At 40.7% G+C, this 21,739-nt stretch overlaps 2 protein-coding genes across 3 annotated transcripts in view; one reads left to right on the top strand and one right to left on the bottom strand.

The window, feature by feature from the left end:
* The first annotated feature begins 1,341 nt into the window (after window positions 1-1,341).
* bbln (bublin coiled coil protein) lies at window positions 1,342-10,118 on the top strand. Of its 2 annotated transcripts, XR_010000117.1 has the most exons (3): window positions 1,342-1,544; window positions 3,800-4,078; window positions 8,438-10,118. XR_010000117.1 is itself a non-coding variant. In XM_062959444.1 (2 exons), the coding sequence occupies exons 1-2, from the start codon at window positions 1,460-1,462 to the stop codon at window positions 3,997-3,999; spliced, it is 282 nt and encodes a 93-aa protein (XP_062815514.1). In that variant the 5' UTR covers window positions 1,361-1,459; the 3' UTR covers window positions 4,000-5,716. The 2 variants fall into 2 exon arrangements, 1 of the variants encoding a protein (XP_062815514.1); XM_062959444.1 differs by lacking the exon at window positions 8,438-10,118 and having other exon boundaries at window positions 1,361-1,544; window positions 3,803-5,716.
* The window catches only part of ciz1 (CDKN1A interacting zinc finger protein 1), a 28,454-nt gene continuing 15,210 nt past the window's right edge, over window positions 8,496-21,739 (bottom strand). The window contains exons 7-15 of the mRNA XM_062959834.1: window positions 21,399-21,478; window positions 19,968-20,150; window positions 18,352-18,479; window positions 16,866-16,950; window positions 16,617-16,730; window positions 14,064-14,255; window positions 12,798-12,867; window positions 12,325-12,446; window positions 8,496-9,149 (exon numbers count right to left, since the gene is read on the bottom strand). Coding sequence (XP_062815904.1) covers window positions 8,667-9,149; window positions 12,325-12,446; window positions 12,798-12,867; window positions 14,064-14,255; window positions 16,617-16,730; window positions 16,866-16,950; window positions 18,352-18,479; window positions 19,968-20,150; window positions 21,399-21,478 — 1,457 coding nt within the window. The 3' untranslated portion in view covers window positions 8,496-8,666. The remainder of the gene's footprint in view (window positions 9,150-12,324; window positions 12,447-12,797; window positions 12,868-14,063; window positions 14,256-16,616; window positions 16,731-16,865; window positions 16,951-18,351; window positions 18,480-19,967; window positions 20,151-21,398; window positions 21,479-21,739) is intronic.

Here is a 21,739-nt window from a genome sequence, read left to right as displayed (position 1 = left end):
AGGAAGGAAGAGAGAAGCTATTCTCAGACTGTAGTATTATTGCATTACATTATATGAGAGCGGTTATTCGCAAATTGGCCACCGGAGGGAGACAGAGAGCAGACGCATTTGAATAAGCGCCATAGAATATATGAGAGGCGCTATTCTCAAATTGGCCACTGGAGGGAGACAAAGAGCAGATGCATTTTAATAAGCGCCATAAAATATATGAGAGGCGCTATTCGCACATTGGCCACCGGAGGGAGACAAAGAGCAGATGCATTTTAATAAGCGCCATAAAATATATGAGAGGCGCTATTCGCACATTGGCCACCGGAGGGAGACAAAGAGCAGATGCATTTTAATAAGCGCCATAAAATATATGAGAGGCGCTATTCGCACATTGGCCACCGGAGGGAGACAAAGAGCAGATGCATTTTAATAAGCGCCATAAAATATATGAGAGGCGCTATTCGCACATTGGCCACCGGAGGGAGACAAAGAGCAGATGCATTTTAATAAGCGCCATAAAATATATGAGAGGCGCTATTCACAAATTGGCCACCGGAGGGAGACAAAGAGCAGATGCCTTTTAATAAGCGCCATAGAATATATGAGAGGCGCTATTCTCACATTGGCCACCGGAGGGAGACAGAGAGCAGATGCCTTTTAATAAGCGCCATAGAATATATGAGAGGCGCTATTCTCACATTGGCCACTGGAGGGAGACAAAGAGCAGATGCATTTTAATAAGCGCCATAAAATATATGAGAGGCGCTATTCGCACATTGGCCACCGGAGGGAGACAAAGAGCAGATGCATTTTAATAAGCGCCATAAAATATATGAGAGGCGCTATTCGCACATTGGCCACCGGAGGGAGACAGAGAGCAGGTGCCTTTTAATAAGCGCCATAGAATATATGAGAGGCGCTATTCTCACATTGGCCACCGGAGGGAGACAAAGAGCAGATGCATTTTAATAAGCGCCATAGAATATATGAGAGGCGCTATTCTCACATTGGCCACCGGAGGGAGACAAAGAGCAGATGCATTTTAATAAGCGCCATAGAATATATGAGAGGCGCTATTCGCACATTGGCCACCGGAGGGAGACAAAGAGCAGATGCATTTTAATAAGCGCCATAAAATATATGAGAGGCGCTATTCGCACATTGGCCACCGGAGGGAGACAGAGAGCAGATGCATTTTAATAAGCGCCATAGAATATATGAGAGGCGCTATTCTCACATTGGCCACCGGAGGGAGACAGAGAGCAGATGCCTTTTAATAAGCGCCCCAGAATTTCGGATAACGGCGTATATTCAGATTGGCAACGCGCATGCGCAGAGGCAGGCCAGCCTTCTTGCCGGCGGAAGAGGGCGTGGCTTGCGCTTCGCCGCGCTCCATCCGGGAATGCGGAAGGGGCGTGGCTTAGCCTTTGGCCAGGTGACCCAGGGCGTCTGGGGCTCCAGGTGAGAGATGTCGGGGCCCAACGGGGAGACGCACCTGAGCCTGGGCCCGGAGGAGGAGGACGACGACGACGACGACGTCAACGGGGAGGCAGGTAAGGCCTGGAAGGGTGGACATGTCCCAGCAGCACTCTCTCCTGACGTTTCGCCTGTATCCATGGCAGGCATCCTCAGAGGTTGTGAGGTCTGTTGGAAACTGTGCAAATTGGGTTTATATATCCCTGTGGAATGATGTCCAGGGTGGGGGAAAGGTCTCTTTGTCTGTTGGTGGCAAGTGGGAAGGTTGCCATTGGCCACCTGAATAGCCTTGCAGTTTCAAAGACTGGCTGCTTCCTGCCTGGGGAATCCCAACCCAAAAAAAAAAAACTTCCCCAGGCAGGAAGCAGCCAGGCTTTGAAGCTGCAAGGCTATTCGGTGCTAATCAAGGTGTTCTTTCTCCCACCCTGGACATCAAATAAAATGATATTATTATTATTATTATTATTATTATTATTATTATTATTATCATCACAGTACTGATAGAATTATAGAGTTGGGAGAGACCCTAAAGGCTATCCAGTCCAACCCCATTCTTATATGCATGAAGGCACAATCAAAGTCCTCCCAGCAGATGGCCAAACATCATTACAGTAGAGTCTCACTTATCCAAGCCTCGCTTATCCAAGCTTCTGGATTATCCAAGCCATTTTTGTAGTCAATGTTTTCAATATATCATGATATTTTGGTGCTAAATTCGTAAATACAGTAATTACAACATAACATTACTGCGTATTGAACTACTTTTTCTGTCAAATTTGTTGTATAACAAATGTTTTGGTGCTTAATTTGTAAAATCATAACCTAATTTGATGTTTAAAAGGCTTTTCCTTAATCCCTCCTTATTATCCAAGATATTCGCTTATCCAAGGTTCTGCCAGCCCGTTTAGCTTGGATAAGTGAGACTCTACTGTATTATCAAATATTACAATGACAGAATTCTAGAGTTTGAAGAAAACTCCAAAGGCACATTCTTATTTGCAGGGAAACAGAATCAAAACCTTCCCGACAGATGGCCATGTAGCCTTTGCTTAAAAGCCTCCAGATAAGAAAACTCCACTGGTGTTTTAAGAAGTAGCAGCAGATTCGGGAAGTTCTTCCTAATGTTGGGGCTGGAGGGGAGTCTGGTTGCTTAGTCCTTCAGCTTGGGCCAAATTTATTTATTTATTTATTTATTTATTATTTATTGTTTATTTATTAGCGACATTGATATCCTGCCCTTCTCACCCTCAAAGGGGACTCAGGGCAGCTTAAAAGTTCTATGTACATACCATATATTATATTATTAGCACAGCACAATATAAGCATGATATATTACTAGATTGTACTATATACCACTATATTGCAATATTATTAGTAATATTACATGTAATATAAATATACAATTATACAGTAATAGTGTAGTATTATTATATTGTATTACATTATAATACTATCAATATTATATGTATATACAATGTATTATATTATTAGTATAGCACAATATAAGCATTAAATATTACTATGTTGTACTATATCACTTTCTTGGAATATTATTAGTAATATTACCTGTAATATATAACATGCAATTATAATAGTGCATTATTATTATATTGTGTTACATTGCAATATTATTATATGTATGTACAATGTATTATATTATTAGTATAGCACAATATAAGCATTATATATTACTATATTGTACTATCTATATGTATAAAAGGGTAATGAACTTTCGGCCTAGGAAAAAACAACAAAACTACACATCCCAGAAACACTAAACTTGGCAGCACAACCCCTCATCCATGCCTCTACGTTCATACAACAAAAAGAAAAGAAAAATAAAGTCCTAATTAGAGGGAGATGAATACTTGTTTTTATCCAATTGCTGCCAGTTAAAAGGCTAAGCTCTGCCCACTTGTTCTCCTAGCAACCCACTCAGCCCAGGGGACAGGCAGAGTTAGGCCTCACTTAGGCCTCTTCCGCACTGCATATAAAATACAGATTATCAGATTTGAACTGGATTATATGGCAGTGTAGACTCAAGGCCCTTCCACACAGCTATATAACCCATTTATAATGGACTTAATGTCGGGAAAACCTTTACCCTTGACCTTAACTACCACCAATTCCTTAATACTTTATTTCCCATACCACCAGACTTCGCCACAGCAACGCGTGGCCGGGCACAGCTAGTATATTATATTATTAGTATAGCATAATATATTAGATATTATTATATTGTTATATTGACACAGGAGATGCGGAGGGGCGGTGGGGAGGGTTGTTGTTGGTGGCCGTATGTCTTGCATTGCTGCTCTTCCTTCTGCTCAAGCAGAGTATGCAGCCATCAATGCCATGCTGGACCAGATCAACTCCTGCCTGGACCACTTGGAGGAGAAGAACGACCACCTTCACGCCCGGCTCAAGGAGCTGCTGGAGTCGAACCGCCAGGCCCGGATGGAGTTTCAGCAACACCTGAGCGAAGGAGAAGCCCAGGAGGCCGAGGCCCAGAGACCCGGACTGGACTCTTAACGCCGGGCTCAGCCCTCTCTTCCGGATCAACGATAAAACTCCCCAAATCGAGACGGTGCTTCATGGCGACGACGACGTGGTCTGTGTCTTTCGCCTCCTTTCCCTCCTGCATCTGCCTGCGATGTTGTCATGTTCTTAATGGGAAGCTTGACAGGAATAGGGGCGGGGTGAGGACAAAATAGCTTTATTTATTTGTTTATTAGTTACTAGCTTTGCCCAGCCACGCGTTGCTGTGGCTTATGGGAATCCTTTGTTGGCCAGGTGGAATAGCAGTGAATAGCCTTGCAGTCTCAAAGCCTGGCCGTTTTCTGGAGTAGCTGGAGCTGTTTGTTGCATGAACATAAAGGCATGGATGAGGGGTTGTGCTGCCAAGTTTAGTGTTTCTGGGATGTGTCGTTTTGTTGTTTTGTCCTAGGCCGAAATTTCATTACCCTTTTATATACAGTAGAGCCTCACTTATCCAACATAAACGGGCCGGCAGAATGTTGGATAAGTGAATATCTTGGATAATAAGGAGGGATTGAGGAAAAGCCTATTAAACATCAAAATAGGTTATGATTTTACAAATTAAGCACCAAAACATCATGTTATACAATAAATTTGACAGAAAAAGTAGTTCAATACACAGTAATGCTATGTAGTAATTACGGTATTTAAGAATTTAGCACCAAAATATAATGATGTATTGAAAACATTGACTACAAAAATGTGTTGGATAATCCAGAACGTTGGATAAGCGAGACTCTACTGTATATAGATTATTAAGTTATTATTATTATTATAGTAGAGTCTCACTAATCCAAGCTAAACGGGCCGGCAGAAGCTTGGATAAGTGAATATCTTGGATCATAAGGAGGGATTAAGGAAAAGCCTATTCAACATCAAGTTAGGTTATGATTTTACAAATTAAGCACCAAAACTTCATGTGATACAACAAATTGGACAGAAAAAGTAGTTCAATACGCAGTCATGTTATGTCGTAATTACTGTATTTACGAATTTAGCACCTAAATATCACGATATATTGAAAACATTGACTACAAAAATGCCTTGGATAATCCAGGAGCTTGGATAAGCGAGGCTTGGATAAGTGAGACTCTACTGTAATGTTATGTTGTAATTACTGTATTTCCGAATTTAGCACCAAATATCACAATATATTGAAAACATTGACAATAATAATAATAATAATAATAATTTTATTTTTGTACCCCGCCACCATCTCCCCAGAGGGACTCGGGGCGGCTTACAGATGGATAATTCAGAAGCTTGGATAAGCGAGGCTTGGATAAGGGAGACTCTACTGTATTAGTAATTCGTACAGTTCTACTAAACATCAATGGATGGGCTTGTGCATTTCGGGTGAACCTTGATCCATTCCTGCTGCCTGAATTTTGTGAGAATCTCGGATTCATTTTCACGCACCTCCCGAAAACGAACAGGTAGCCGAATAGCCGTTTCCGGCCCATAGCTAGCTCCGGGGGGGGGGGGGGGGGGGAGGGGGGCTTCTCGGGCTCCCCATCCCGTCATTTTTAGGGCTATCGGTATGAAACTGGCCACACTTGGAGGACACCTCTACCACTGTTAGTCCCCCAAGTTTCACAACGTTCGGGTCATCCCCTGATTTTTAGGAATTTATTTTCGTGTCATAATTTGAAATTGGACCTTGCAAAAAGGGTTTAATACATAATAATACACGGAATGCATAATCATTGTCTTCAAGGACTCTGGTTTTTTTATTTTGCCTGGCTAGTGGTTTCACGATCAAAAATGGGAATAGTTCAATTCAACTCTAAGACCCCTTCTACACTGACCTATGAAATCCAGGTTTTGTGTTTACTGTGTTTACCCTTCCACAAAGACAGTGTTTAGGTTTCAAACAAGCCTTTCCTTTTGATCCAGAGATGTTTGCTTCTTTTGCCTGAGGTTGTATATAAAGTGCAAGCACTACGTGGACAGAAACAACATCGAAACTGCTGCAGGCAGTTGCTTCCTTTTAAATTCCGAAATAAAGCATAAGGAAATGCAATATGTGCGATTTCACAGAGACCACGATGAAGAAAGGGAGTTTCTGCTTGTTTCCATTCTTGGCAGAGACGTCACTGTCGGCCCCGTCACTCTCCTCCCGTGACCCGCTTTCCGTTCCGCAAAACGTCTTTCTTCTTACATAACCACAAGCAGAGGCTGCACGGAAATCTGGAATCTGCAGCTGGAAGATCACAAGCTCGGGAAAATCAAATTTTCGTTATTTTTTCCCTCCTTTGGGGAGAAATTCAGCTTTGCCTCAGCGTCACACGAGGCTTTGAATCCCTGCCATTTCCACCCAAAATGAGCGTGGAAATGGGAGCAGAGATAAGCCATTGGTTTACTGGAGAAGCCGAAAGATGAAAGATGGTATTGTGGCGTCTGAAATGCTCGTATCACACTCCAAAAAATAGATCCAAGACCTGGAGGGGCTTCTTAAGAGCGTAAAGCAGAGATAAACAACTTCGGAAGGTTCCAAGGCACATTCAGTTCCCTCTTTCCCCATCTTTTCTTCAGACACCGACGCCCAAAAATAATAAATTTTCCTAAATGGTAAATCACACTGTTGACTCATGTCCAGCTCGTGGTCTTCTAAGACTCCTAGATCTCTTTCACGCTGACTGTTTTCAAGCCATGCTATATCTCTGCATTATTACGATTTTTATCTCGGATCACAAGTTCCACCCATTTTATTATTTATCATTTTTTTTGCAGAGAATGGGAGCTGTGTTCCAATAACACACCAGCTCTGGGTGGCTGTCTTTTGGAAACACAGCCTCTCCCATCCTTAGAGAATGCTGCTTGAACAAGGCCAAACAGCCCAAAAGACTCACAGCAACCCAGTGAAGTGATGAATGGAGAGACCAGGCACTTAAGTGACCAAAAATTATTGGTGCCGTATGCCTGTAGAAGTTTCCCTGTGGAAGTAGTTGAGCATTCAGATGCAAACACTATCTGTGATTCAGTGAGCATTTTGCATTGGAAATAGACATAATAATAATAATAATCACAGAAAAATAAAATATTATTATTATTATTACTACCATTATTATATCCTGCTTTTCACTCTCTGAAACAAGACTCACAACATCAAAGCAATGCGACTTACCGATATTACGACAAAATCAAACACAGAAAAATAATTATAATTATATCCTGCTTTTCACTCTCTGAAACAAGACTCGCAACCCCAAAGCAACGCAACGTACCGATATTATGACAAAATCAAACACAGAAAAATAATTATAATTATATCCTGCTTTTCACTCTCTGAAACAAGGCTCGCAACACCAAAGCAACGCAACGTACCGATATTACGACAAAATCAAACACAGAAAAATAATTATAATATTATTATTATTATTATATCCTGCTTTTCACTCTCTGAAACAAGACTCACAACACCAAAGCAACGCAACGTACCGATATTACGACAAAATCAAACACAGAAAAATAATTATAATAATTAATATTATTATTATTATATCCTGCTTTTCACTCTCCGAAACTAGACTCACAACATCAAAGCAATGCGATTTATCGATATTATGACAGAATCCAACACAGAAAAATAAATTATTATTATTATTATTATTATCCCACTGTCTATTTCCAATGCGTCTATTTCCAATGCGAAATGCTCACTGGATCACATATAGTCTTATTATTATTATTATTATTATTATTATTATTATTATTATTATTATTATTATTATGTGCCTCAGGTTGTGTTTCCATATTTGCTGCTTCTGTCCAGTTGCAGAGCAAGGGATGGCATGACACAAGTCCAGGCATCACTCTGCACATGGAAATGAACACAATGCGTCTCCAATTCAGGATTCTTGGCCTATGTTTTAAATGAGCAAAAAATAAGGACCGTTCTGCTGCACATGGTGTGGTTTTTCCAGGGAAAAATAGAAAAGTGCGTAGAATATGTTCCTATTCCAATGCTAAATAATATAACTATGACATTGTATTCAAACTAGATACAGTAGAGTCTCACTTATCCAACACTCACTTATCCAACCTTCTGGATTATCCAACACATTTTTGTAGTCAATGTTTTCAATATATCGTGATATTTTGGTGCTAAATTCATAAATACAGTAATTACTACATAGCATTACTGCGTATTGAACTACTTTTCCTGCCAAATTTGTTGTCTAACATGTTGTTTTGGTGCTTCATTTGTAAAATCATAACCTAATTTGATGTTTAATAGGCTTTTCCTTAATGCCTCCTTATTATCCAACATATTCACTTATCCAACATTCTGCCGGCCCGTTTACGTTGGATAAGCGAGACTCTACTGTAACATGAAAGCCTTAATGGAAGATTTCTGAGACTATTTGTTTCTACACACTTTTTTTGTTCAATTTTTCCAGGAAAATATATTTTTTCCCCATTATTCCAGTTTTTCCCCCAGGCCTTCCCATCTCTAGCCTTGCACGAAGCACAAGGAAACGGCTGGCTTGTTTTTCCCAATTTAATTTAACAAAGCAAAAAAACTCCAAGAAAACTAGAACAATCCTTTTTTTCCCCCTTTCCTCTAAAAAGTAGAAGGCAAGGGCTGGTCTCCTTCCTCGGAGAAATCTACACAAAGAGAAAAAAAAAAAAAACCTGCACACCTGCAAAAAATCTTCTTATCTGGCCTGACGTCTTGCGCTGCGCCTGATGCCAGAGTCCGAGTCCTCGTCCTCATCGTCCGGAAAGGACAATTCGCTTTCGTTCCCTTGGTCTTGGTCCTCGAGGCAGTCGTCGTCATCGTCGTCGTTCCCGGCATCGGCTTCGTCGGCCTTCGGAGAAGCATCTCCGCAGGGCTCAGTTTGCAGTCCGCACTGTCCGGAAGCATCTGCCTTGGTCGAGACGGCACCCGCGAGGCTTATTCTTCCGTCGTCTGCAACCTCAACAGTTGGGGTGATGCCGTGCGTATCCTCGCCGTCCCTTCCCGGGGAGATGTTAGCAAAGCCAGGCTCCGCTCTGGAAGCAACACAGGTTTCCGCCTGGATCGTAGCTTCCTTTATGGGACTCGCTGCTTCCGTTTTAGCAACGGCTGCCGATTGTCGGTTGTGCGAGGCGTCTTTCACAAGGAGGGAGGCGGCCTGGAGACGCATAGCTTTGTACCTCTGCAAAGAGGAGAAACAAGCCAGGGTTACTAACAGTGACAAACTTCGGCCTTCCCTCCAGGTTTCATTTATTTATTTATTTATTTGCTGCATTTATAGACCGCTTTTCTCACCCCTGGGGGGACTCAAAGCGGTTTACAACATAATGGCAAATGCCAACCATACATTAGAAAACATAACAGACTGATCAAATCATAAACAATAAAATGAACAACATCGAGTGTACTTATCGAACAGCTGTGGCGCAGCTGGCTAGTTACCAGCTGCTATAAATCACTACTGACCGAGGGGTCATGAGTTCGAAGCCCGGGTCGGGTTAAGCCTCCGACCATTAATAGCCCCGGCTTGCTGTTGACCTACCATGTTTCCCCGAAAATAAGACAGTGTCTTATATTAATTTTTGCTCCCAAAGATGCTCTAGGCCTTATTTTCAGGGGATGTCTTATTTTTCCATGAAGAAGAATTCACATTTATTGTTGAACAAAAAAACTAAACATTTATTATATACTGTTCTGTAGTTGCCATCACAAACCAGCATAACCAGACAAACAGTGAATCCTATCAAGAATTTCTTGTTACTACCATTATTTCCATGTACAACACTCTATGGTATGTACATTTACCGATCCTTTGTTAGGTCTTACTTTCAGGGGAGGCCTTATATTTAGCAATTCAGCAAAACCTCTACTAGGTCTTATTTTCTGGGGATGTCTTATTTTAGGGGAAACAGGGTAGCAGCCCTGAAAGACAGTTGCATCTGTCAAGTAGGGAAAATTTAGGTACACTTTATGCGGGAGGCTAATTTAACTAATCTACAACACCATAAAACTGCCAGCAAAACACGAGGAAAAGAATGAGGAAGTACAGCCACCAATGGACAGTGAAGCAACAGCTCCCCCTGTGGCCGGAATCGTGAAGCTGGAAAGATGTTAAAAATGCCTCTGTGTCTGTATAAATAACTGAATGTTGTTTGTCTGTTGGCATTGAATGTTTGCCATATATGTGTTCATTGCAATCCGCCCTGAGTCCCCTTCGGGGTGAGAAAGAAGGGCGGAATATAAATACTGTAAATAAATAAATAAAATAAAAATAACAAATATAGACATTTAAATATATAAATCAAACATTTAGGACATGTTTACTGATATATCTAATATTAGTAAACAGTTAAAACATTAAATGTAAAAAATCATATTATACAACACATTTGACAGAAAAAGTAGTTCAATATGCAGTCATGTTATGTTGTAATTACTGTATTTAGGAATTTAGCACCAAAATATCACGATATATTGAAAACATTGACTACAAAAATAGCTTGGATTATCCAGAAGCTTGGATAAGCAAGGCTTGGATAAGTGAGACTCTACTGTATTATTATTATTATTATTATTACAGTAGAGTCTCACTTATCCAACACTCGCTTATCCAACATTCTGGATTATCCAACACATTTTTATAGTCAATGTTTTCAATATATCGTGATATTTTGGTGCTAAATTAGTAAATACAGTAATTACTACATAGCATTAATGTGTAATGAACTACTTTTTCTGTCAAATTTGTTGTATAACATGATGTTTTGGTGCTTAATTTGTAAAATCATAACCTAATTTGATGTTTAATAGGCTTTTTCTTAATCTCTCCTTATTATCCAACATATTTGCTTATCCAACGTTCTGCCAGCCCATTTATGTTGGATAAGTGAGACCTTACTGTAATAATAATAATGTATTGTTGAAGGCCTTCATGGCCGGAATCACTGGGTTGCTGAGTCTCTGGAACATGGCCATACAGCCCAAAAGACTCACAGCAACCCCATAATAATAATAATGATGATGTATTGTTGAAGGTTTTCATGGCCAGAATCACTGCGTTGCTATGAGTCTCTGGAACATGGCCATCCAGCCCGAAAGACTCACAGCAACCCAATAATAATAATAATAATAATAATAATAATAATAATAATGATGTATTTTTGAAGGCTTTCATGGCCGGAATCACTAGGTTGCTATGAATCTCTGGAAGATGGCCATATAGCCCGAAAGACTCACAGCAACCCAATAATAATAATAATAATAATGATGATGATGATGATGATGATGTATTGTTGAAGGCTTTCATGGCCGGAATCACTAGGTTGCTATGAATCTCTGGAAGATGGCCATACAGCCCGAAAGACTCACAGCACCCCAATAATAATAATGATGATGATGTATTGTTGAAGGCTTTCTTGGCCGGAATCACTGGGTTGCTATGAGTCTCTGGAACATGGCCATACAGCCCAAAAGACTCACAGCAACCCCATAATAATAATAATAATGATGTATTGTTGAAGGCTTTCATGGCCAGAATCACTGCGTTGCTATGAGTCTCTGGAACATGGCCATACAACCCGAAAGACTCACAGCAACTCAATAATAATGATGATGTATTGTTGAAGGCTTTCATGGCCGGAATCACTGGGTTGCTATGAGTCTCTGGAACATGGCCATACAGCCTGAAAGACTCACAGCAACCTAATAATAATAATAATAATAATAATAATAATAATATACTGTTGAAGGCTTTCATGGCCGGAATCACTGGGTTGCTATGAGTCTCTGGAACATGGCCATACAGCCCGAAAACTCACAGCAACCTAATAATAATAATAATAATAATAATAATAATAATAATAATAATAATAATAATAATATACTGTTGAAGGCTTTCATGCCCAGAATCACTGTGTTGCTATGAGTCTTTGGAACATGGCCATACAGCCCAAAAGACTCACAGCAACCTAATAAATAATAATAATAATAATGATAATAATTTATTTTTACACCCTGCCACCATCTCCCCAAAAGGACTCAGGGCAGCTTACATGCGGGACCAAGCCCAAAGCATACAAGAGTATCAACTAAAATGCAGTTATAAACATAATAACATATAGCTGATTAAACAATTAAAACAGCACGGTATAAAACATCATTAAAATGTATCAAAACCAAACCTCAAGACTCCGTAACCAGGAATATGGTGGGGATAATGGGAATGCACACTGAAACATCCAGGTTTTCAGATCTTTACAAAAGGCGGATAGAGTGGGGGTGCCATCTGGGGCACAGGGCGAGGGGAGTGCAAGCATTTTGCATGGGACACATTTGGGAGATAGGCAGGAGGGTCTGACCTGGAGGTTTTCAAAATGCATCAGGGACTTGCAGTGGGAGAACCGGCCGGCCGAGTCGTGATGGTAGAATTTGTGGCACAGCTTGCAAAGGAAGCCCGCCACGGGGACCAGGAAATCCCGGCCTGTGGAACAAGGGAGGGGAAAGCGGGTCACCGATCACATTGAATGGAACCACAATGTTAACTTACTTTGCTGCAAGACAGGGGTGAAAAAAAAGTCTGCCTGGAATATTAAACATACCAAGGCTCATTTGAAATATTACATTTTATTCGCAATTGAATGCAAATTCAAAACATGTGAACAGGACAATAACACAAACAGTTCTCTTATTCAGAAGTACAAAACATTGAGGGCCATAGGAACAGATTATTTTTTTTCCAAATGTTGTTACAAGGTTCCTTCAAAGGATCTATGTAAAGGCAACAAAGGGCACCTTGGGCATCTCAGACTGAAATCTCTGCGTCTTTACTTACCATACACGGTATTTGGACAGTATCGCTCATTCCCACAAATGTCTTCCGGCGACATTTCCTTCAGGCCGGTCTAGACAAGAAACAAAAACATTGGGGAGAAAATAAATCTTTGAAATGCAAAGGCAGAAGAAAGCATGGTCTGTGGGTGCATCAACTGTCAAAGGAATGCAGCTTGACACCACTTTAACATAATCCAGTTGGGATTATGGATGCATGTGTATAAAATGTAAATCAAGTGTTTTCTGCTGTTGTGCAAGAGTGTGTGTTTCAGCAATGAAACAGTTAACAACAGGCTAGTTTTGACTGACAGCCTGCTGTGACCTATCAGGCATGATTTCCGGCTTTGGAGGTCGGAACTTCCTCCGTACTGAGAAATGTGTTGAGCTGGTGCTTGCCGAGTGAAGAACCCATGAGGACAGTTCCATCTTGTCTCTTTACATCAGCTGAGGCCCCTCCCACCATCTCCAACTGACGCTCGGGTGCCAGAGCTAAGAGGGGGCAATGACGACAGTTACATCTTGTCTCTTTACATTAGCTAGAGGCCCCTATCCGCAATAACATGCTATGCTAGTTTTATATCTGGAGCAGAATGAAGAAGGCGGGGCCGGGAAGACATCTTTCCACCATGTCTCCTGTATCAATTTAATGATATAATGATATATAATAATATTATACTACACTAATATTATAATACATTGTATATACATGTAATATTAATAATAATATTATGATGTAATACAATGTAATAATAATTATAATTGACTATTATAATTGTATATTTATATTACATGCAGTATTACTAATAATATTGCGATATAGTTGTATAATATAATATATTGTATGTATATATACTTGTAAACCGCCCTGAGTCCCCTTCGGGGTGAGAAGGGCGGTATATAAATGTCGCAAATAAATAAATAATAAATAAATAGAGAAATGCCAGCTCAGAGCGCAGCCACCGGAAGTCCCCAAATTCAAATGCCAGCTCAGAGCGATGGCTTTTGCTGTACTTTGTAAATATGTATTATAGATGTTGAAATCAATGTTTGGACTTCAGACTACGGATGTGTTTGAGTCTGACATTGATCAGAGGAATTGGTGTGGCAGACGATTGCAACCAATTCATCAGGGTGCTGGAGAAGATGACTGATGGAGCTTGAAGAAACCCACCCGGCTCGCACCCTGAACCCCACGCTGACACCTTACTCCTTACTGCAAGTGACACAAGCTTGAAGTAAGAAGCAGGCCGGCCTCAACACTGACCTATGACTTTCTCTCCTGAACACCAACCTCTTTGGGGAGAAGCTCTTCGTTCTCCAGCTCTTCCCCCACGCCGGTTTCTTCCCCTTCCTCTTCCTCCTCGTCGTCGTCGTCTTCTTCAAAGCAGCCGATGGCATCGACGGTGATCAGCTCCTCCGAGTCCTCTGGCCCGCTGTGTTCCTTCTCTCCCAGCCTCACCTAGCCAGACAAAGAGAGTTGTCATGAATACCTTTTGAACCTCAAAAATGTTCTTTAATCCATTTTCAGTGGGACAGATTGCATGAGACACTTTCAGAGTAGACGCACAGACCCAGTACTGGTGTTATAATAGTGATATTGATTACACAGACTCAGATAATCAGGTTCAAAGCAGAAAATGTGGATTTGCTCTTTCCTGTCTCATCGTAGGATAAAAGTAAAGGGAAAGAGAGACACATATGTTGTCTTGCACATATCAGAGGAAAAGTGAGCTATATTACCGTATAAGCTGACCCGAATTTAAGCCGAGGCACCTAATTTTACCACCAAAAAAACCTGGGAAAACATTGACTCAAGTATAAGCCAAGGGTGGTAAATGTCAGAGATAAAAACAGATACCAATAAAATTACATTAATTGAAGCATCAGTAGGTTCAATGTTTTTGAATATTTACATAAAGCTCTAATTTAAGATAAGACTGTCCAACCCTGATTAAATCATTATTCTCATCTTCTTCGATGTAAGTGTGCTTATGTATCCTTTTGATAATAACAGAGTACAATAATGTAAAATAATACATGTAATAATAATAATAAATTCAGGAAAACAATACATGTAATAATAAATAGAGTAAAATAATAATAAAATTACATTAATTGAGGCATCAGTAGGTTAAATGTTTTTGAATATTTACATCAAGCTCAAATTTAAAATAATGCATGCCCCATTCTGATCCAATCATTATTCTCATCTTCTTCAATGTAAATGTGCTTATGTATATGTATATGTTGCTTTTAATAATAGAGTACAATAATACATGTAATAATAAATAGAGTGAAATAATACATGTAATAATAATAAAAAATAGAGTAAAATAAATGTAATAGTAGCAACAATAATAATAGAGAAAAATAATAAATGTAATACAGTAGAGTCTCACTTATCCAAGCTAAATGGGCTGGCAGAAGCTTGGATAAGCGAATATCTTGGATAATAAGGAGGGATTAAGGAAACACATATTAACCATCAAATTAGGTTATGATTTTACAAATTAAGCACCAAAACTTCATGTTATACAACCAATTTGACAGAAAAAGTAGTTCAATACGCAGTAATGTTATGTTGCAATTACCGTATTTACGAATTTAGCACCAAATTATCACGATGTATTGAAAACATTGACTACAAAAATGGCTTGGATAATCCAGAAACTTGGATAAGCAAGGCTTGGATAAGTGAGACTCTATTGTACATGTTATAATAAATAGAGTAAAATAATAAATGTAATAATAATAATAAAAATAGAGTAAAATAAATGTAATAGTAGCAACAATAGAGAAAAATAATAAATGTAATAATACCAATAATAATAGAGAAAAATAATAAATGTACCATATATTCTCGAGTATAAGCTGACCCAAATATAAGCCAACCAGGACCCTCACCCGAGTATAAGCCGAGGGGGGCTTTTTCAGTCTTAAAAAAAAGGGCTGAAAAACTAGGCTTATACAGTATCCAAGGTTCTGGATTATCCAACGCATTTTTGTAGTCAATGTTTTCAATACATCGTGATATTTTGGTGCTAAATTCATAAATACAGTAATTACTACATAGCATTAATGTGTAATGAACTACTTTTTCTGTCAAATTTGTTGCATAACATGTTGTTTTGGTGCTTCATTTGTAAAATCATAACCTATTTTGATGTTTAATAGGCTTTTCCTTAATCCCTTCTTATTATCCAAGATATTCGCTTATCCAAGGTTCTGCCGCCCCATTTAGTGTGGATAAGTGAGACTCTACTGTAAATGTAATAATACCAATAATAACAGAGAAAAATAATAAATGTACCATATATTCTCGATTATAAGCTGACCGAAATATAAGCCAACCAGGACCCTCACCTGAGTATAAGCCGAGGGGGGCTTTTTCAGTCTTAAAAAAAGGGCTGTATATACAGTATATACAGTAATTTCAAAATATCCAAAGAATGCAAGAAAATATGATCAAAGCCCTCCCGACAGAGTATATACAGTAATTTCAAAATATCCAAAGAATGCAAGAAAATATGATCAAAGCCCTCCCGACAGAGTATATACAGTAATATACAGTAATTTCAAAATATCCAAAGAAGAATGCAAGAAAATATGATGAAAGCCCTCCCGACAGAGTATATACAGTAATTTCAAAATATCCAAAGAATGCAAGAAAATATGATCAAAGCCCTCCTGACAGATGGCCCTCCAGCCTCTGCTGAAAAGTCTACAAAGAAGGAAACTCCATCAGGCTGCCAGGCAGAATCACAAAGAGCATTATGTGAGCATTATTATCACCGCCACCTCCTTCAACACAGTCCGTTACCTCTTTGGCCTTCTGTTTGTGCTCCACGGACTTCATGTGCTCCACAAATTTCCGTGGGGTCTTAAAGTGGCGGCTGCATACCGTGCAAAGGGGACGGAGGGAGCGTTTGGCGAGCTGCAGCGAAAAAGAGAGAGAGATTACAAGAGGGTTGGGCTGGTTGTCCCTTGTGCTCTCTTCCAGCTCTAGGATCCAACCCTGTCCTCCATCCGCAACAAAAACATAAGAAATAGAGTTTGTGCCAAGAGTTACCTTATGCTCCTGAGTCCGCCGATGCTTGATCAGGTCGCCTATGAAATGGGCCTGACACGTGTTGCACCACCGCTGCTGAGAGTCTCTGAAAAGACAGAAGGGACCCAGTGAAACACACCAACTCTATGCAGATACCCTCACTGATTGGCTTTGCAGCTTCATGGCTACTCAGTGCTATTCAAACTCGCTAACTGCAACATTCACACAAGAGTTCTTTCTCCTACCCTGGACATTCCACAGGTATATATACACGAACACTCCACTTGCCTCAATAATAATAATAATAATAATAATAATAATAATAATAATAATAATAATAACTTTATTTTTCTACCCCGCCACCATCTCTCGGCAGGGACTCAGGGCGGCTACACGGGTCAGAAGCCCGAAATACAAAACAATAAATCAGTTAAAACACATTGCATTACAAACACAGTAAAATCAGCAGTTAAACAGTTACCTTAACCAAAACAATACAGTAAATCATAAACTCAGTTAACATATAAATCAATTAAAATAAAATAAAATAGGCCACCAGGTTGGTGGAGGGGATGGCATGGCGGGGGCCACCTAAGCTAAGGTGCAATAATATAGTTCTAAAGTGTAAACATTCCTGGACCGAAGGGGTGGGAGACGGACGGGCAATTTGTTGTGAGAAAAGGAACCTGAGTGAAGGAATGTGTATTGATCTGACTTTTGGACGTGGGGACTCAGTTATTCAAATGCGCAGCGAAAAAGCCAAGTTTTAAGCTGCTTTTTAAAGGAAGCAAGGGTGGGTTTCCAACAGACCTGTGAACAAACCTCTGAGGATGCCTGCCACAGATGCAGGTGAAACTGTCAGAAGCTTTTTTTTTTTTTTTCGTGTCAGGAGCAACCGGAGTTGCTTCTGGAGTGAGAGAATTGGCCGTCTGCAAGGACATTGCCCAGGGGACGCCCAGATGTTTTTTTTGATGTTTTACCATCCTTGTGGGAGGCTTCTCTCATGTCCCCGCATGGAGCTGGAGCTGATAGAGGGAGCTCATCCGCACTCTCCCCGGGTGGGATTCGAACCTGGCAGCTTTCAGGTCAGCAACCCAACCTTCAAGTCACGAGGCTTTTATCCCCTAGGCCACCGGAGGCTCCACACTGTCAGAAGCTGGAACATGGATATACAGCCTGGAAAACTCACAGCAACCCAGTGATTTCTGCCATGAAAGCCTTCGATGACACATTCCTTTGATGGTTTGTTATTTAAGATACTGCCCCTTTAAGAAAGCCTGGTAAAGAGTCAACTCAGGGCAACCGTCTGCAAAGCTACGGCAGCCATAGCGGCGTATATTGTCCTCCAGAAAGTGATGTTGACTTGAATATTTCTGAGCTGAATGTAAGATCCACACAGCAGGCTTTACTGTCCCCAAGTAAACTCCCATCATCCCCAGGCAACAGCAAGAGACAAGCTTACGAGACAGAGAGATGTAGGTTGCAGAGTTTTGCAGCCGGCACTTACCCATCCGTCTTGATCAGAGGGTTTTGTTCCTTCATCACGGGCAGCAAGGAGACGAAGCAGACGTTGCTTTGCTGGATGTCCTGGAGCCGCTGCTGGTGCTGAACGCCGGCCATGTGGGCCTGGAAATTCTGGCACAGACAAGACAGAGCAGCAGTTAGCACAGGCATGGGCCAACTTGGGCCCTCCAGGTCTTGTGGACTTCCACCATTCCCAACAGCTGGTAGGCAATGATGATGATAATAATAATAAACAACTTTATTTATACCCCGCCACCATCTCCCCGTGGGGACTCGGGGCGGCTTACATGGAGCAGAGGCCCAAACAACATAAGGATAAAATAAAAGCAACATAATAATAATAATAATAATAAGATATACTGCTGGCATTATAAACTGGACACAGGCGGAACTGGACAATCTGGACAGAAAAACAAGAAAGCTCATGACCATTCATCATTCACTGCACCCTCGCAGTGATGCTGACCGGCTGTATCTGCCTAGAGGATCAGGGGGCAGAGGACTCTTACAAGTCAAACAAGCAGTCAAAGAAGAAGAACATGCCCTGGCAGAAGATGTCAACCAAAGTGAAGAACCTGGTTTGATTGAAGTCAAAAATCAGAAACTCCTCAACCACAGCAGACAAAAAAATCAGTACAAGAAAGCCGCACTACAAACTAGAGCTGACAGCTGGCACAACAAAACATTGCATGGGAAGTTCCTTGACAAAATTGAAGGAAAAGCTGACAAGGAGAAGACCTGGCTCTGGCTCACGAATGGGACCCTGAAGAAGGAGACAGAAGGCCTGATCCTTGCAGCCCAGGAGCAAGCCATCAGGACAAAGGCAATTCAGGCCAAGATCGAAACATCAGCTGATGACCCAAAATGCAGACTGTGCAAGGAAGCTGACGAAACCATTGATCATATCCTCAGCTGCTGTAAGAAAATCGCACAGACAGACTACAAACAGAGGCACAACTATGTGACCCAAATGATTCATTGGAACTTATGCCTCAAGTACCACCTCCCAGCAGCAAAGAACTGGTGGGATCACAAACCAGCAAAAGTATTGGAAAATGAGCACGCAAAGATACTGTGGGACTTCCGAATCCAGACTGACAAAGTTCTGGAACACAACACACCAGACATCACAGTTGTGGAAAGGAAAAAGGTTTGGATCATTGATGTTGCCATCCCAGGTGACAGTCGCATTGACGAAAAACAGCAGGAAAAACTCAGCCGCTATCAGGACCTCAAGATTGAACTTCAAAGACTCTGGCAGAAACCAGTGCAGGTGGTCCCGGTGGTGATGGGCACACTGGGTGCCGTGCCAAAAGATCTCAGCCGGCATTTGGAAACAATAGACATTGACAAAATTACGATCTGCCAACTGCAAAAGGCCACCCGACTGGGATCTGCGCGCATCATCCGAAAATACATCACACAGTCCTAGACACTTGGGAAGTGTTCGACTTGTGATTTTGTGATATGAAATCCAGCATGTCTATCTTGTTTGCTGTGTCATAATAAAATAATAATAATAATAATAAAATAATAAACAAAACTTTATTTATGATATTGTTCTGCGGATTCTCCTGGGCCACCCCAGGGCCTCAGTACCTGCTGGTTGCTGCAGTCAGTCTTGCAGATGTAGCAGTAGAACTTCACAGCAGACTCAGGGCTGGTCTCGGCCGTGCCCATTTCGGAGGTCCAATGGGTCGGCTTCAGGGCGGTGGTGCTGATCGCCCGGCTCTCGCTGCTCTGCTGAATTGTCACTTTCAAGGAACCAGAAGAACTCACCACCTGGGAAAAGCAAGGCAGAATTCAAGAGCCTTTATACCCTTAAGGTATAAAAATAAAGTTATTATTATTATTAAATCAATACTCAAATTCCTATCCACCTGCACCAGAGATAGAATCATAGAACTGGAAGAGAACTTTGAGAGTCAAAGTCAAGGGCCGGGCTGTGGCGCAGCTGGCTAGTAACCAGCTGCTATAAATCACTACTGACCGAGAGGTAATGAGTTCGAAGCCCGGGTCCGGGTTAAGCCTCCGACCATTTAAAAAAAAAATAGCCCCGGCTTGCTGTTGACCTATGCAGCCCCGAAAGACAGTTGCATCTGTCAAGTAGGGAAAATTTAGGTACGCTTTATGCGGGAGGCTAATTTAACTAATTTAAAACACCATAAAACTGCCAGCAAAACACGAGGAAAAGAATGAGGAAGAACAGCCACCAGCGGACGGTGAAGCAACAGCTCCCCCTGTGGCCGGAATCGTGAAGCTGGAAAGATGTTAAATGCCTCTGTGTCTGTCTAAACTGAATGTTGTTTGTCTGTTGGCATTGAATGTTTGCCATATATGTGTTTATTGTAATCCGCCCTGAGTCCCCTTCGGGGTGAGAAGGGCGGAATATAAATACTGTAAATAAATAAATAATAAATAAGGCTCTTTTGGACTCTAGGACCAGCTTCTGGAATGAGCTTCGTGTAGTCCATGTCGACAGGAATGTACTTGGTCCTAATCTTTTTTTACACTGGTTTTAAACCACTTCATTGGATGTGTTGCAATAGCAGATTCCCAGATTAGTTTAGTGTTTACACCTTATTTTATTTTTGGCTATTTACATGATATTTGTTTTTACTGTTCTAAGGTAAACTCTGAATGTGGACTCTGAACTATCTGTTCATACGTATTGTATACATAAATACATAATGTATATGTATACACACACACACACATCTTGAAGATGGGACCCAAGATTTAACAGGACATTCATTTTATGTTTCATAGACACTTTATAAATATAGTCTGATGGTCATTTGATGCACAATATTTGTAATAATTTTGTGCATGGAACAGAGCTTGTGTACATTGAACCATCAGAAAGCACAGATGTCTCTATCTCAGCCACCCATACAGACAATGCTGGATTATATTGCATTTTTAATTTCCAAAGAAGGGATGTTCAACCTGAATACCCCGAGGTCTCTGAACAAAGCAACACAAGCATATGTCTTCCTTCCATTTTGTCTGAAGAAACTGTTCTCTCACCTCTGAAGTTTTCAGCTCCTCCACAAAGTTCTTTTCCTCTAAAGCATCTCCAGCTAAAGCTGCTTTCACGTTGTCTCCTTCTAAGAAGCAGAAAGAATATTGAAGCAAGATGGGGAGGTTAGGGGTGGGTGATTTCCACTTGTGAACAAGTGCAAGAGCTATGAAAAAATGCTATTGTACTGGAGGATTTGGAAAAAAATTAATTAACTTATAAGATTTCCAACCCTGATTGTTGTTATTGTTTACGTGGTTTTTAACTCTGAATAAGTTTTGATGGATTTTAACTGTGCATTTTTTGTGTGTTTGATTCTGTTTCAGTGGTTGCATATGTGTATATTTTA

The sequence above is a fragment of the Anolis carolinensis genome, unplaced genomic scaffold (genome assembly GCF_035594765.1).
Source record: "Anolis carolinensis isolate JA03-04 unplaced genomic scaffold, rAnoCar3.1.pri scaffold_7, whole genome shotgun sequence".
Classification (NCBI taxonomy): Eukaryota; Metazoa; Chordata; class Lepidosauria; order Squamata; family Dactyloidae; genus Anolis; species Anolis carolinensis.
The sequence above is the reverse complement of the archived record's forward strand: the minus strand, read 5'-3'. Positions and strand labels throughout refer to the sequence as shown.

Coding starts and splice junctions, on each gene's coding strand:
- bbln (XM_062959444.1), top strand. CDS start 1,460: ATGTCGGGGCCCAACGGGGAGACGCACCTGAGCCTGGGCCCGGAGGAG. Junction 1,545..3,802: donor CGACGTCAACGGGGAGGCAG/GTAAGGCCTGGA, acceptor CTGCTCAAGCAG/AGTATGCAGCCATCAATGCC.